The 17580-nt window shown below is 37.3% G+C and overlaps 1 protein-coding gene across 1 annotated transcript; it reads left to right on the top strand.

Annotated features, from left to right (window-relative positions):
• The first annotated feature begins 6919 nt into the window (after positions 1-6919).
• On the top strand, positions 6920-16403 carry LOC144445037 (uncharacterized). Its single transcript, XM_078134589.1, has 4 exons — positions 6920-7159; positions 13062-14654; positions 15354-15524; positions 16075-16403. Exons 2-4 carry the CDS (start codon positions 13097-13099, stop codon positions 16359-16361), a joined length of 2016 nt encoding a protein of 671 aa, XP_077990715.1. The 5' UTR covers positions 6920-7159; positions 13062-13096; the 3' UTR covers positions 16362-16403.
• The last annotated feature ends 1177 nt before the right edge of the window (positions 16404-17580 follow it).

Here is a 17580-nt window from a genome sequence, read left to right as displayed (position 1 = left end):
ATGTAAAATATACATGGTCTTACTTTAATATTGTAATACTAAACGCCAATTGAATTTTATTAAATATTGTTATTTCACAGCATATATAATTTTTGGGATAATTTTTTTCTTTGTAGTCTTGTTTATTTAGAATCTGTGAAACGTATCTTATTGCTTAGGGTATCTCAGTACAAGGCATAATCCATGAGAGATTCATTACATGCAGTTATTACCACTCGACTCATTCTATAAAAATTAGTCTTCACAAATTTAGCAAATGTTGACAGAATGCAACATAAACCAATTTCTAATTCTACCGATGGTGTAGAACTGTTTGTGGTATTATACTCTGTATAGTACGTATGGCATTGACATTAATACCAGTATTTTATATTCAATGTTTTATGGCCTCCTTCAATACATTCCGATTTCATTCAACAAGTTTTTATCTTGCGAGGATGACAAATTGATTCAAACACAAATGACGAGTTCAAATAACAGTTAAAAACTGCTGTGTTTGCTGATCAATAAATAGCATGATGCATGTGGTGAATTCATTGAACTTAAAGCTAATCCTATCCCAAACCCTAACCCATTCTATATACCATATACCAAAATACTAAATCAATGGTTATTATTATTATTATTATTAGACTTTATTTAATCTCGATAGACTGTTGAGCCAGTGGCTCTTCTCACACAGTGTCGAGATGACAAATTGATTCAAACACAAATGACGAGTTCAAATAACAGTTATTTGATGTTCTTATCTTTGGAAAGGTGTACAAAATGCATGCATATGTAGAAATATGAATGAGGGAGGGTAAATAAGGTCGTATGGTATGGAACATTTTGAAAATTACAGTTAGTTTATAGGAGTCACTTCCCGACACCAAAATGACAAATGCACTTGTTCTCGAAAGTGAATCCTTCCCTACTTCAAGTGGTGTTCTCCAGAATGACGCCTCCTTCACGTGGTGTTTTTCAAAATGACCCCCCCCCCGCCCCACCAAAAACAGAGCGACGTTAGTAAGATATTTGGCAAGCCATATCCCGATTCAGCTTATTTCCATTGTAATTGTGTATGCAAATATCAAAGTAACAATGTTGCCATATGGTAAATATTCAACAGAGTGTTCGCATATGACAGAAAACATTTTACTTATTACTTAAAACTATGTGATTGCCATGGGAACCAGAAACTGAGACTATGTGGAAAAATACACAAAGTGGTGTTAATTCTACATTCAAACACAAGTTCTCTTCTTCTTTTAATGGGAAACAGACATGTTTCAAACAAATCATTTGTCCTTCTTCAGTGTCTAACTGGATCTGGCAGAATGACCCAAATTGTTTCTACATGTCTAACAGCTCAACAAAAAGCGTTCAAAAGTTCGATAATTCGATTACAAACATCTTAAATCTAGAAAATAAATGATTTAAGAATTTGGTCACTAGTTGCAATGTTAGCGAATGATTATAAGAAAATATGAAATTATGTGAATATGGTATTAATATAGTATGAAGAAAATGTAAATGCCACTGTTGGCCAAATTGTGTAACATCTGCAAAGATTTTACATGCTTCCATTAATTCCTTGAAATTATTTGACAGTTCAATGCAATTTTATCTTGACATATGTATGCATTAGTTACCATAGTAACCAATATGGTTTCATATTTTGTCATTTGCACCTTTTTCTTACATAAAATGTGCATGTCACCGTATCCAGCGGTTTCTCCATATGTCTCGTCAAGAACTATGTACAATGGTTGCCATAGCGATTAATAATGTGTTAAAAATATATTTTTTGACCCTTTTTGCTAGCACCGTGATTATATTACATATTGTTTGGTTTTCAAACGGGCTTCTTCAGAGAGCAGGCTTTCAAAACGATAGATAGATAGATAGATAGATAGATAGATAGATAGATAGATAGATAGATAGATAGATAGATAGATAGATAGATAGATAGACTTTGTTTTTTCTCAAAGAAGAAAACATGGTATAAGTTGTTTTATCAATTGAAAGACAACATATATACCCATATGTCTGTCTGTCTGTCTGTCTGTCTGTCTGTCTGTCTGTCTGTCTGTCTGTCTGTCTGTCTGTCTGTCTGTCTGTGTGTGTGTGTCTGTCTGTCTGTCAGACTGTCTGTCTGGCTGTCTGCCTGGCTGTCTGTCTGTCCATCCATCTATCGTTTGACAGATCGGTCTATCATTTTAGAAGATACTCGACTTCATCTGCTTTCCTATTCAGTTCTAGGCTCCTTAGAGCCGAAAGTAAACATTCCCATGTTGCTCTGCGACTTTTTTTCATCGTCCATGTTGACAACATAGCAATCGTCTGTCTTTCTACGTCGCCATGGTGATTTGATATTATGATATCCATTTCGCATACAGGTAATCCTAGAACAAGGCCTGTCTGATAAAAATCAGTTCCAATAATCTTTGCTATAAATACAAGTTTTTCCTCGGGTACTTGAACTGTTAAAGTAAAAAGAGGGAGCATTTTCTGTAAAAAAAAATCATGTGATTTACATGTATTAAAATGTGAAATGTGTTAGATCAATGACAGGTCGTTTTGGTAAGGTTGTAGCTTGGCAGACCTTGGAAGTAGTCTTGGGAGTTACATAATCTGGAAATAATTATAATGATTATCAAACTGTTAAGACCCATGAATAATTTTGGAACAAACCGCGCACCATGTTACAGCATGTCGCAGCTATTTTACAGATGCTTTTGTGGCCGCATGAGGGCGTATACCCATAACAGAACTTGAGGTAGCCTAAATGTGGGTAGTTGAACAGATGTTTTCTGATATTACAAAACAGTATTTACCTGATGCCAGGCTTAAAATGTCTTGTTTGGCAGCATACTGACATTTTCCTCTTTCCTTCATCAGCTGTTGGTCAACACCGTCTTCAGTTTCAGTAGGTGCAGCAAATAATATATCTACTAGATGATGTTGTTTTGAACCTTCCTTCAACCCCTTAATGAGTGCACTGAGAGAACTGTCACCACCACAGATGATTAATTCCAGAAGTCTTTTATTTTTATCCAGTCTAGTTTTGTTACCCGCGTTCTCGATCTCTTTCACCATGTCCATGGTGAGTGCGCCCTCTTGGAGTAGATACGGAGTAACGTAGTCTGTATTTATCTCCTCGATCAACCGTACGTAGTTTTGGACAAGTAAGTCACGTGATGTAGTGGTCATTTTTTTCCCATGTAAATGTTAAGTTCTTACAGTCTCGAGTTAAGCTTGATGATGAAAACAAAAAAAATACAGCGAAAATCAACCAAACTATGTGAGCTTAAACTTAAACTTTTAAATGATTGTGTTTCCTACAAGTATGAAATGATAAATCTATGATCCAACTGGAACTAAAATCGAATCGATATGAAGTTTAGGCGCTTAGAAGCTTGAAGTAATGTGCACTATTCTTTATACACTTTAATAGTACAGTAATACAAATCTCACTTATAAAAATTTGCATCATATATATAATTACTGACAGAGATGTTCTGTATGCTATAAAGACAATGTGTGAGATTTGCTTCTATTTTTCAAAGTGACGAATTTTACCACAGGAACACGTATTATTGCTTACATCGTTGTTTTCCAAAGGAAAATATCACACGAAACTTGCTACTACAAATGTATCAATAGACACTCTATACAAAAGGGCTCTTTCCATAAAGGTAGTGGAAATACATTGTATATTCAAGTCAAAAGCTGTTATATTTAGCTCGCAGACAAGGACGATAACAATCTAAGAAATACTACACACCCTATGAATTGTACCATATAAGCTACATCAATGTACAATATATTCTACTATGTACAGAAAGTTAGGTACACAAGAGTTAGGAAGGCATTTGGCTGCATTTTATCTTCGACATTGTGCCTAATAACAAAACATGGTAGTTTTTTTCGAATGAAAGCTATGTCTCCTACTGAATGGTGATGATAATATTTTTCAGTTATTACTTAACAGAAGGTACCAGAATGGCTGGTCGTAGAAAGATTCCTGAGTACACTGTGACGAGGACTTACCTTCTATTTGAGCACGCACTAATGTATATATATATATCTATATGATGTTGAATATCGTTGTTACCACAAACTGCATGACCTTTGACACGGACGGCACAGTGTGTAACTGTGATCTGTTTATGTTGGGAAACACAAGAAACCTGTAAGTGGCAAATGAATGCAAACGGTCGTATCAGGTAAAGAAACAATATTGTAACTGGATTGAACAGTAAACAATGAATTTAAGGTTACATCGCATCAGTTTTCAAGCGTTCCTTTGAGCGAAAGCTGTTGTACGTTAGGTTTTAAATCTATTCTAGTTACAGTAATAACACTGCCATTTTGTATGGTCCTTATCAAATTCCTTAGCAAGGTCATTTTGGCTGCATTTACAGGTATTCACAGACAAATCTTAATCATATAAAGTGCTCGAAAACGACTTCAAATGTCTCGGTCACGGCGAACCAGTCGGCATGCAACAGGGGCACCTACACGGCCAGCGGTGGATGAGAAGTTTTTGCGAAAACTCGAGAAACTTGACAGAGAAGTAGACGAATTGTCAAAATCTCAACGGCGTTTAGATTCTAAACTAGACCAAGTTGAAGAACGCCTAGACTCACAATCTCTTCGAATACGTGACGTCATTGTTAAATTGGACAACTTTGAACGCTTTAATCACACGTTGGAAAAATTGGAAGAAAAGCTCACGAAGTCTATAGACGAGACGAGATCTCAATCACTGAAAAAGCTAACCGAGCTCGAAGAAATCGTCAACACAAATCTCAGAAATAAACTTCAAAAAATGGATTTGAAGATCTCGACAGTGGACTGGTCCATGAGAGCAGACTTGGATAGGATTGAGGAGAGTATCGTCTGCGTTCCCATGGTTAGAAATTCCCTGGAAAACCTACGGAAACATATGGATAACAAACTTAGACAAGTGAACACGGAAATCAGTAAACTGCATGCAGAAAAGAGAAGTCATGACACAGACGGTAAGATCGTTATATCGTTTCAGTATATTGCATTCAGTCCTTTGGTTTTAGATGTTACAGCTTGTAAACATACAAAATCCCAATTTTTCTGATTAGCTGAATTATCTCGCCAACTATGGTCGTTGGTGGCACTGTGTGACGTCGGTGAGTAAACAGAAGGATAGACAGTCCGGGCCATTTCACCATTCATCAACAGATTGTACATTACATGTATTGTAGTCTACTGATGAGGTTCAATCATTGGGCGACAACATAATAGCACATACAAGTAATAATAGCAAAGTTTGACAACGTGAATATATCAATTGGAGAATGGGGAAACGGTTTACATTATGCATGACAAAGAGTTACATCTCAGCTATTGGTTAGTGGTTACACTGGTTATCTAGATGTAAAACTTGGATGTTGTATTACTATTGGTAGTTGATGTTGTTAATACAATATTGCATTGCAGATATAACAATATCAATATATGCAATTAAACAATTGTGTGCTATTGTCAGTCCAGGTTATAACTCTAAGCGCTGTAACTCTAACATATTGCCATTCTATAATTAGAATGTTGTTGTTGTTGTTGTTGTTGTTGTTGTTAGGATAATAAAATGTAATGATTTTCCTTTCTTTTGTTTATGTTCTGAAAAAAGGAATGATTCGGGATCGTTCAGCAGGATGGACTCGTAAAATTTGGTTACCAGGCAACAACGCTCTAAAGACACAGGAACATCACGTGGTATCGGACAGAGATCTCGCGTACATCTGTTCGGTTATAGCATCCGAGTATTACCGAATTGGCCTTGAACTCGGCTTAAATACCGAAATGCTATCACGTTGTTCTGCCAAAGCTAGGGACGATAGTTATAGAAGAACAATTGAGATGCTGAAGATTTGGAAGATGAAGGAATCGCGAAATGCATCATGGGAGAGACTACAGGCTGCGTTGACGAGACTTGGACTTACAGCAATGGTGATGACGCTGCAGGAAAAATTGTCTGAATACAGTAGTTAATAATCATCATCATCACTGGCTTACTTTAAATAATCAGGTGTACATAACCACACAACAAGAGACTTTGGTAACTAGGGGTAACAACTACCAATATTGTACGTTTCTATTATATTTACGAATAAACCTCTATCACCACATTCGACGACTTACTCACTCACTCACTCACTCACTCACTCACTCACTCACTCACTCACTCACTCACTCACTCACTCACTCACTCACTCACTCACTCACTCACTCACTCACTCACTCACTCACTCACTCACTCACTCACTCACCGTGGCACTACACACACTACGCACGCACGCACGCACGCACACATACACACGCTCACATACATAAATGCATACATACATACATACATACATACATACATACATACATACATACATACATACATACATACATACATACATACATACATACATACATACATACATACACATACATACATACATACATACATACATACATATACATACATACATACATACATACATACATACATACATACATACATACATACATACATACATACATACATACATACATACATACATACATACATACATACATACATACATACATACATACATACATACATACATACATACATATACACATGTAATAGAAATCAAAACATATAATTGATAACTGATAAAGAATGTCATACAACATTAAATCATTTATTTATTTGAATAAAATATAATCCTTCAATATAGATGTGTCGTTTCAATGAATAAATAAAACATTGTATTCATATTACCGGAATGATATATTGACAGGTGGTTAACTTTTTCATATGAACTAGGGAGCTCCTGTAATATCCATACTAACTTAAAGTGTCTTTGCATCAAAACCAACGTATGCTCGAGTAAATACGATCAATTACGTACGCAGGGCTTCCCAGACATGGCTGCCTTTTGACCCAAGCTTCCAACCACCGTGGCTTTATGAGGTCAACGCTGGTCGTATTGTGATATTTACGTCTGTCCTTCTGTAACTGCATAATGGTGGTGTGATTGCGACTGCAGGAAGGTCGAAATCACAAGAGCAGTACAGGCAGCGGTGAGTGGATTAACAGTTCAGTCATGGTTGTTATGGACGCTATGTCTGCAGTATATTAAATGCCAACGTTCCACAGGTACGTGATTTATTTGTCTTCCAAACTGTTGCATATAGTCCCTGAAGAATTCACAGACAAAATGTATTATGGAAATAATTCGTGACACCAATATTGCCAATTTTAGTTGACGGCAACTGCCTTGACATCATGAAGTGGCCCTCGTTGCAAGTTTCTTTATCTAGCAATTATATACCAGAAGATAGCTAGGACAGAATTATGTGCAGTGAGATAGCGATGTTTGCACTGTCCATTCCATGCACTGTCCAACGGGTCTTGTTTGGGTACGAGTTATACGTCACCGTCAGAGTGTAGGTTGTTGCGAGGACAAAGAAAAGTACATGCGTCAATGTACAACCGGACGTACCCAGAGAGCAGGCCCACGCTGAAAGTTTTTTCCTGAAATAAAATATAAGATCTATTTAAAAACAGACATGCACCCACGCACCATAGCAACTCACGATTACAGGTGTATTCTACCCATTATCATTGGTGTAGTTTAGTCACGTTCCAAACTTTCATTAAATAGCATATATGAACTAATTTCATCACGATTTCCAAATTATGTCACGCATGGTTCAGAATGTCACTAAAAGGACAAAATGAATAGCAAAACGTCATCTCCTCAGTGTCATCAATTTCCGTCACTTTCTCAAAATAAGTTTCTAAAAAAGTATACAGGCTTCATCCTATCCGCTGTGACCGTCTCAGCACCCATACATGAAGCACGAAGGTGACGAACGCTGTTTAAACAATTTGCATAACAATAGGTTTCATATACTAATATTTGCATAACAGAGGCAGGGTTGATCCTTTGTGTGGCCTCGGATTCGACCCAAGGTTGGTGTAAGTATTGTTTGTCTGTGGCTTGAACTGACTCCACTAACTAAATTAAAGTTTATCGCAAGATAGTAATTGATGGACTTAATCCTTGAACCTGACCATGACCACAATGATAGAGAAAAGGTGATACGAATATAGTTCTAAGACAGAAACAGTCATCGCTTTAAATAAATTTACTTTGCAAAGGGAAATCGTCATTTCATTTGTATTTCAATTTTGTTAGGTAGTTGGTTCACACAAACGGAATAAATAAAAAATAAACCGAGTCACCATTAAATAAATTTAATGTAAAGAAATAACAAAGAACACACGTCGGTCTTGTTTGTTCACCAATTTTATTTTTCCCTGTCTTCTTGTAGGGGGGGGGTGTAAGAAAAACACATCTCTTTTGTTCGAGGACGTTATTAGGATGATAAACGAAGGGAAACCTGTCTGGCACGGCTCCAACTTTGTTCATTCTCCTCTACCTGGTTGTTAAACCTATTCAATCAAGTAACTGGCCTTTTATATGTTTGGATTTGGTAACTTAGTACAAAGAGAATTGAGAGACGTAATGTGGCCTCATACATCTTGGATGTGACAACAATGTTATGGCAAAATTTTGCCTTACGTGATTCGTTGAAAGAAAAACGGATCCGAGTTGCCATCGTACGTGGACGTCGGAGATAGATCAGTCAGTCCCAAATCTGTGTATATCAAATGCTTTTCAGAATAGTCATCAACATAAACATGGCTTGTAGACAAAAGTTTATGCTTTAAAATTTGTCAAAATTTGGATTGTTTGCGGTTCTAAGAAAATATGTATTTAAAATATTCTCGGGTATTGAAACTCAAATCTTTGGGGTACTTTGAAGACTGTCAGGAATTGAAGTTGTAGGCGTCTTTCTAAGATTGGTATAATGTAAAGTACACACATCACCCCATCTTACAGTCAAGTAAACACCACTCAGTCTGGTAGATTTCTCAACTTTCATGGATATGTTTATTCAATGACGTAAATGTTGAAAGTAAAGAAATACGTAAATTTGTTATTTGTCTCGTCACTGCAGTGAGTTTGAATATGGCCTTGCAAACAAAATGATGGAACGAAAACCATGTAATAAATACAAACAAACAAACACACACACAAACACACACACACATACATACATACATACATACATACATACATACATACATACATACATACATACATACATACATACATACATACATACATACATACATACACACATACACACATACATACATACATACATAAATACATTCATAATGTATAATTAAAGGTGGGTATGAATACTTCCATACACGTATACATGTTCACACACACAGAGACAGACACGCACACACACACACACACACACACACACACGAATCCACATAAAAGTTGTACATACAGAAATACTAAATAATCCTTGGTAGTTTCCTGTTAAAATATTGAATCACTCAAATTGACAATTGATCAGATACGAATACTTCCACACACGTACAAATGCTCGTATTATGTTATGTATCATTAGGCACGCATTTTAGACGACATACCAATGTCCTTTGTGTTGTGTTCGTAAAACTCGGCATGGCTAAACTATTCTTTGTTATGCAGTCTCCGTAAACATGGCAGTTTTGACTTGAAAGGCTTTGCGACCGACGTGTTTTCGTTGTTGGACAACGTACAAAGGGGACTGTTATTAAGTCTAATGTAGACCGGGGCAGGTATTGAATTAGGTGTAGTAGCCATTAATTACTGCTACTATCACTGGATCAACACGGTGGAATGTTCAAAGCCTGTTCAAGTGTACTGGCCTTAGACTAACAATTGTTGTAGGATTTGATATCTTATATAAAAACAACGTGATAGATAGTGCGACATGCCATGAAAGAAACGACTGTGATCACCATCACCATCACCATCACCATCACCATCACCATCCCCCCAAAACCGTTACATCCGTCCGACACCCCGACAATACGAAAACACCGTACCACCGCCACCACCACCACCACCACCACCACCACCACAACAACAAGAACAAGAACAAGAACAAGAACAAGAACAACAACAACGTTAACAAAATACTGCCACGTCAAATCTCAAAACAGATCGCTTAGTACACCAACATAACACCAGCATAACAAACAACGGTGCAGATCTGATCTCCTTCCCACCTTTCAATGTAAAAGACAAATCATTTCGGAAAATTATATTTCTCAAAGATAAGATATATTATCTGATTAAAATGTGATGGGGGGGGGGGGGGTGTTCGTATTTTTGCACAAATACCTTTCTTGTAGCGTAACACGTACCGTTTTCGTCCATTGGGTTTAAAACTAAGTGATGCAAACCCATGAAGAATAAGTGATGTGAAATAATCGAATAGTGTTGACATAAACGACGTAAATAAGCCCCTCCTCCGACATACTTTATGACTGTTTACAATTCAAAGCAGTACAGTAGTGGTGTTGTTACATTAAAATGGCTTCTAGTACCGAATACTTTTCGGACGAGAAAAAACCCGAATAATTAGTTTTTCTGTAATTTTAAACGTATACCAACTTGATTTGGGTCGGGAGTTGTTGATATTAAGTGGGTGTCTAATGATTTCGTTAAAAAGCTATCAATTTACAAAGATTACATTAAAACAGAGTGAACGTTTATGTAAGATGCCTTCGTTGGTTGAATACTTTAGATGCCGACAGCTGTTTAACAGACGTGTACGATCTATCCAGGTGGATTTCGCGTAATTCCAAAATCACCGTTTTACACAATTATTTACACATCCGAGAGGAAGTTGGATTTGTTCAAATTTAATGAGAAAATATATCTTTCTATTACGGTAGACAACGGATTGGCATTGATAAAATTCCGATCCTATTTCTCTTTTGATTGTGAAAAACCAACATTTTATAACGTTATGATTAATGAAAAATAATAATACTTCATTAACTCTGAAACGTATGAGGGTCATAAATCTTTAACCTTTGACCTCCAGTTTCATGCAGACGACATGCTTTTCCCCAAAAAAGTTAACGCAAAATGCTTGCCAATTTCAAAGAATTTTGATTCACACTTGCCAGTTTTAAATGAAATAGCCCATAATATTAATAGTTTGTTTTACTCATATATGGTATCAATCATAGGAAAAGTCGTCAAAAACTTAACGGGTATCTTATCTTATCTTATTGTTAGTTTTGTTTGTTTTCAACACACTAGAGCATTACCAATGCTAACAGTAGCCAGCAATGGTTAGGTATGATTTAGTTCCCACTATAAGATAATACGTACGCGTCAAATAACGACAATTATGGAATAAAGTGTCTGTTAATACGAGATTAAAAAAAACAACCAATTAAGAATAAAATCGAGTTGAAACTTTAAAGTAACAAACAGAAATGACCGCATTCACGTGACACCTTTGTGATACACGTTAGGTGTATTTTAAGACTAGAGTCACCGTATTTATAAAATGCTGCTAAAAAGTGTTGACAAAAATAACTATTTCGATTCTTGGTAACATTTTGCCGCGGGGTTTGTTCAGTGAACGATACTTTGCTTTCGGAAGCACTTAGTGACTTTTCATTAAATGGTCGTCATACATATATAAATGTTAAAACGATGGTATGACCACTCTAGTGGTTTGTGTGTAAGTACAGTCCAGGACTTGTAAACGTGGTATGGCACATTTTCAATTTATTTTGAAACGTAAGGTGGACTTTATGCCCATAACGATATCTTTGAGTCACTTGAATGTTTTCTTTGTAGGTATAAAGCTAAGTTGAATGTTTAATCGTTTTCATAGTGAACAAATAGTACATGAGACCCCGGGGTCCCCTGGGACATGACATGACTTCTGTTTGACAGGTTTTACAATTAAAAATGAATCACAATGTACATATACTCCCAATTGTAAGTTTGTAATACAAAGCATAGTACGAAGGCCAAAATGAAAAGGCAGTTCATAGTGAACAAGTGTTCACCTGTGTTGTTACATCGTATCGATCAGACAATGCTTTTTAGGTTGGCACCATTCCAACTTCCACGTTCAAATCGAGTTCAGTCATGTTGTTGGCACACCTTCACGAAACACGTGTTAGCGTAAGGATGTCGATATATCAGAACACAAAGGCAGTAAATCAAATGTGACTTATTCCATATTTGGTATTCATGGGTCTTTACTCCTCAATACCGCCCTCTCTCATTGAGAAATACCAAACAAAGGGTTGGAGTCCAAGTCATTTGTTGAATGAACAGGGGTTGATTTTTAGACCAACTGAACATCCACTTTGGGCGTTAAAATACAATTCGTTCACTTGCCGGTTAAGTTTCATATTCCTAACCACTGGAGGGCATGGCGAAGCAGTCACGGTGAAGTACTTGTGGACGTCTGACACTTGAAGATTCCCATAGGCTTAAACGGTATTCAGTCACAATATTACCTTTTTCAGGTCATTTTTAAAAAAACATTTATATTCTCTTTGTCGAGTTATATAATATCGTATTCACGTTCTATAATGTAGAGAGCAGCGCTTGCGAAACTAATATCACCGCCAGTGTAACGTGTGTTGGAATCAGTTTCCTGCATTTTTTGAAGTACTATGTGTTCGATAAAAAACGTGCTGCTGGAGTGGTCATTGAATACAAACCATGTCAAATGGCTTTGTGATGTGAGTTGAATTAGTCTATAGCTGCTATAGAACACACACGAATAATTATTTGAAGGCCCCTGGACCTTTGTATGTTTATGATGACCAAATGCAGGGACATGGAATTGAATGTGTTGCATTGTCCGGTTGATAAGACGATTCATGACCAAAAGAACACCCCCCTGGACAAAACATAATACTGGAACAATTGATATATATGCGTCTGAATGTCTTTTTGCCATGACAACGCTTTATATTTTACCCTTTGTTAACGGATAAAGTTACTTTGTCTATGAGAATACCAAACTTCAGAAGTACATTGTCATTGTCAGACACTTTGATTCACGTTTACCATGTCCACCATCTATACCAGTGAATATAATTTTGTTGACAGTAAACGCATCAAACTCACTTTTCTCCGTTGTTTTTTTGTTCACAGAATAATCCGTCCATTTACCTACAGTTAACAGGAGCATGATGAGTGACCAAGGCAGTCCACATAGTACAGAAGCCGACGTAAAGGCAGAAGTGAACAATTTGTATAAGTGTCTAACAGAAATAGAAGACGACCACGTTCATTTCTCAAGGCAACGAAATTACTTCATCAATGCCCTAAAATACAGTCTGTACCCAACATTTCGCAGAGAAGACATCCAGCGAACATCTTCGGGAGTGCGGACAATACGACAAGTGAGGGCGTTCCTCTCCTGCCACTGGTCTTCGGAATCTGACAACAGCAACAGTGGTGATACCATCGGAACACTTGAAACATTTCTAGATTTAACCGACCAATTAGATCAGCTCAGGGAAAAGCTAGAAACAACTTTACCTGACCATGTTAAGAATTACTGCACTAACGAACTCGATGAGTGGAAAAGATTTCTATCCGACGGACATGATTTTTCACTTCTGGATAAAGAAAAATATACACTCGACCAGAACGATTGGGCTGGATATTCCGGGGTTGTGAGTCTACTTCCATGTGTATTGGACACGGCCAATGCGGTTTTTCAGATTTTAGGAGAATATTTCAACGCTAGAAAAAATACACCTTACCGTCCACAGATAATGTCTACGACTTCAAACGAAAACGTTGGGAACGAGGATGACGAAGTGTTTGCGACAACCCAATCTGTCCAGATGGATGAAATAGATAAACCAAGAGATTACAACAAAGAAAACAAAATTCACAAATTTTCAGTCGAGAAAAAGCAAAAGATCCAATCCCCAAAATTAATCTTGAGGAAAGATCGACATATGCAGACACGAGACAGACGAAGAGCGCCCTCGAAAACTCCTAGAAAGACGGTTCGTCAAAAAACACATTTCCGAGTATCGCCACGTGTCATTGCCCGACATCCGACAGTCATTGAAGTCGGCAAAGGGCCGATAGCCACACCACAATATCAAACTACTAGCAAACTTTATGAAATACCGAAAATTCATCAAACACCACACAGTTACAAAACTATGCCAGATTTTCGTGCCACAACACCGAAACAAGTTATTTCACCAAGATTGAGAACGCCGTTGAAAAGAGCGCCCCCAGAGGAGGACCAGGTCCGGTTCCCACACATCGTCAAAACAAATCCCGGACAACGAAATTGGCATACAGTCGAAGACAACAAAAATGCAAAGAATGTGTCAAAATCACAGCTACCGATATTACGCAGTCGCCATGGCAACGAAACTGTATCCCCGAGATACCATTACCATGGTAACTACCGGAACATTTCTAGTCCTTCCCCACTCTCACAAAGTTTCCCGCGAGCACGAGAAGGAAAGTTAACATCGACAACTCTGAAGTCAAATTTTGAACATCCACACAAAAGAACTTCAAAATTATCGACACAAGTTCCATATCCCGCGGTACGTAAACAACTTGAAGAATTCCGAATCTCAACGTCATCCCAAGGGTCGGCAGAGGGCGTCCCTGTCAGTGTAGTATATCACGGCAGTACTATTTATAACTACCCGGCAGAGAGTACAATAAACATGGACCAGACGAACAAGGCAATACAACGCATGGAAGGTGAGATTTTGATCGATAAAACTCAGTGTAACAGCACTACAACTAAAGTTTTCAATCAACTACATATATGACTATGAGAGACATACACACTGTTTTACAGTTTGTTGGGGACGGTCATTTTTAACTGACTGGGAGAGGACTGTGTTGTATCTGTCTGTCTGTCTGTCTGTCTGTCTGTCTGTCTGTCTGTCTGTCTGTCTGTCTGTCTGTCTGTCTGTCTGTCTGTCTGTCTGTCTGTGTATGGGGAGGGAGGATTTTGAAAAAAACTTGGAAAATGTTGTCTTTGCTAGGGGATAATTTTGACTTAGATCATCGGAGCTGAGGGGGGGGGGTCCGAGTTAGTTTGAGAAAACATACGTTGAACCCAAAAACACCGCCTTACCAGCCAATTAATTACAACTGACCAACCCCTCATGATGTAACGATGGAAATGCTTGTGTAGACTCTAAGTTTCAAACGTCCACCACAGTATGGTAAATGATTATACTCTCATTGTAAAAAAAGATAACTTAGTGAAGCCAGTGGGGATCAAGTTGCGCGAACGTCTAGCTAGGTAAATGGATAATTATTATTCAGATACAACCTTAGGGAATACTAGATAACTTCGGAATTGTTGTAATGTGGTCCCAAACCCTGTACGACAATGGATACTAAATGTATACAAAGGCAACGAATTCTTTCATTTGATTTTTTTTCTAGAGAGATTACTACCACAGATAAGTTCACTAAAGGATAAAGTGAAGAAAAGGGATTTCAGACAGAGGGAAGACTCAAATTTACTGAAAACCGTGGAAGACAGGCTACAAAAGATGGAAGATGAAATAGCTGACATCAAAACTAGACAACTGCTTCATAATTATTATTTAAAAGGTTTGTATATGTATCTATGTTGGATTTACTAGGTTTAGTATTTGCTGTAGCATGTAGACTGAAAGATGAGCCGTTGTGGGCGCTCTTCTCATTCCCCATTTTTTGGGAACGGACGTTGCCGTCGATGTTCAGTCTATATTTGCTGGGAAGATGTACCCATTTGTGGCGGAGGGATACATTCCTTTTCAATGGTGGAGCAATAATTGGGATTATGGGATTATAATTCACCATCAAAAATGACAAAATAAACTCACAGTGGGGGGTGTTACAGCAGACGCTGTGCATGTTGTAACATATCCAGTTAATGGCCGTTGGTGGCGCAAGCCAGGGATTACTGCTGGACATTTTCAGGATATTGTAATCTCACGGGGTGTTGTGGACCTCGAAATATTCATCCACTTTTAATAAAATCACGAAGAGTTTTATAACAAGGAAAGATGCAGGGATGTTCGTCACCGTGTCATGGTGAAATATGACATAATAGCACTACTTTTCCGGTCACCTTCCGTTTGAAAAAAAACAAACATGAAATTTGTTATTTTTCTTTCAGATGCATCGAAAGTATTGACGAGCAAAGACTTAGACATCGTGAAAGATCACGTGGCTTACAAAGACATGCTGGAGCTAGGAATGAAACTGGGACTCACTGAAATAGACGTGGAGGATGTCAAAGAAGAAACAAACAAACCAAGAGAACAAGTCTTTCAACTCCTGATGTCGTGGAGAAATAAATTCGGCAAATTAGCTACTCTGGATACATTGATAGAAGTTTTGATCGATATTAAACGGAGAGATACAGCTAACAATATTATCTTGGATATGAAAAATAGAAGTTAGTTATTCAATGTACTCATTGCCGTAAACAAACTTCTTAGCTCGTCATAGTCGTAAACTTAGTCCATACCTCTTTACGGTAACTGCAAGGCAATATTGGCAGCCAATGTCTGGTGCAAAAAGCCAGGGCAAAAAGGCATGCGGATTGACAAAGATACAGCACAAAGACATGTTTGTATTGAACATTGAAGATACTGTAATTAAATGTTGGACCCACAGGTACCTGTGGGCATGTCAACTATGCTAAGAGTCAAATTTTTTGGGTAGTAATATATTAATTGTACTGCGCATGCGCAATAATGTCCCTGTGACAGTTTGCCATGTCTGTATTTGTTTTACAAGATACGGATTATCTAGCTGTCTTCAAGCATCAACCACATTTTGGGGTTGGTTTCATTTGAATATGCAAATTAGTGAACTTGACTTCTACGCAGACCACGAAAATATGCATTTTACATTTTAAAGGGAGAGGCTTGCTTTGAGAGAAATTCCAATCCTAAATGTCTTTTTATTTAATTTTAGTTTTTTTAAATTTCAAGTGATCATATAATCAAATATATTCATATGACAATATTAGTACTTTTTTCACGTGTGTAAAGTTTGTATTAATTTTATTTGTTCAATTATTTTCTCGTCAGGGGTACTGGTTTTATGTTTACATACATTACGAAGCTCGAAGATCCAATATTACAATCAAACATGTGACAAATTTTAAACTTTTTTCAAAATTTTATGCAGCTTAATAAGAAAATTACTGACTTTTTTTTACACTGAATCCCTTTCAGTTTTGCAATATAATACTCAGTTTTCCCATTGAGACACTAAAACTTGAATGGTAGGTTGTACTTCCATGAAGGAATGCTGCTGCTAAGCATTGCTGAATATAATTGGTTGTGATCAGAACGTCATTTTATCATTGGAGGACAACTTAAACTGGTTTTGAAGGTGTCTGGACTGAAACGTTTCTTCTTTTCACATATACAAATCTGTGACATACACACAGCAGGATCTAGGATGAAATCCATCAATGGAATAAAATATTTGTCAAATCATATCTATAACAGTTATGTACAGCCATTCAGTGGTGTTTGCACCTTCCTGTATGCTGTGGACATGTGTCTATGGTCTGTTAGAGAAGTCATGTTAGTTTGATAGTGTGATGAGTGGAAGACATCTCGGCACCTTTATAAACAGTTTTAATTGTACATCATTGAGAAACCAA

The sequence above is a fragment of the Glandiceps talaboti genome, chromosome 13 (genome assembly GCF_964340395.1).
Source record: "Glandiceps talaboti chromosome 13, keGlaTala1.1, whole genome shotgun sequence".
In the NCBI taxonomy this organism is placed as follows: Eukaryota; Metazoa; Hemichordata; class Enteropneusta; family Spengelidae; genus Glandiceps; species Glandiceps talaboti.
This window is presented reverse-complemented; position numbering and strand designations above follow the sequence as displayed.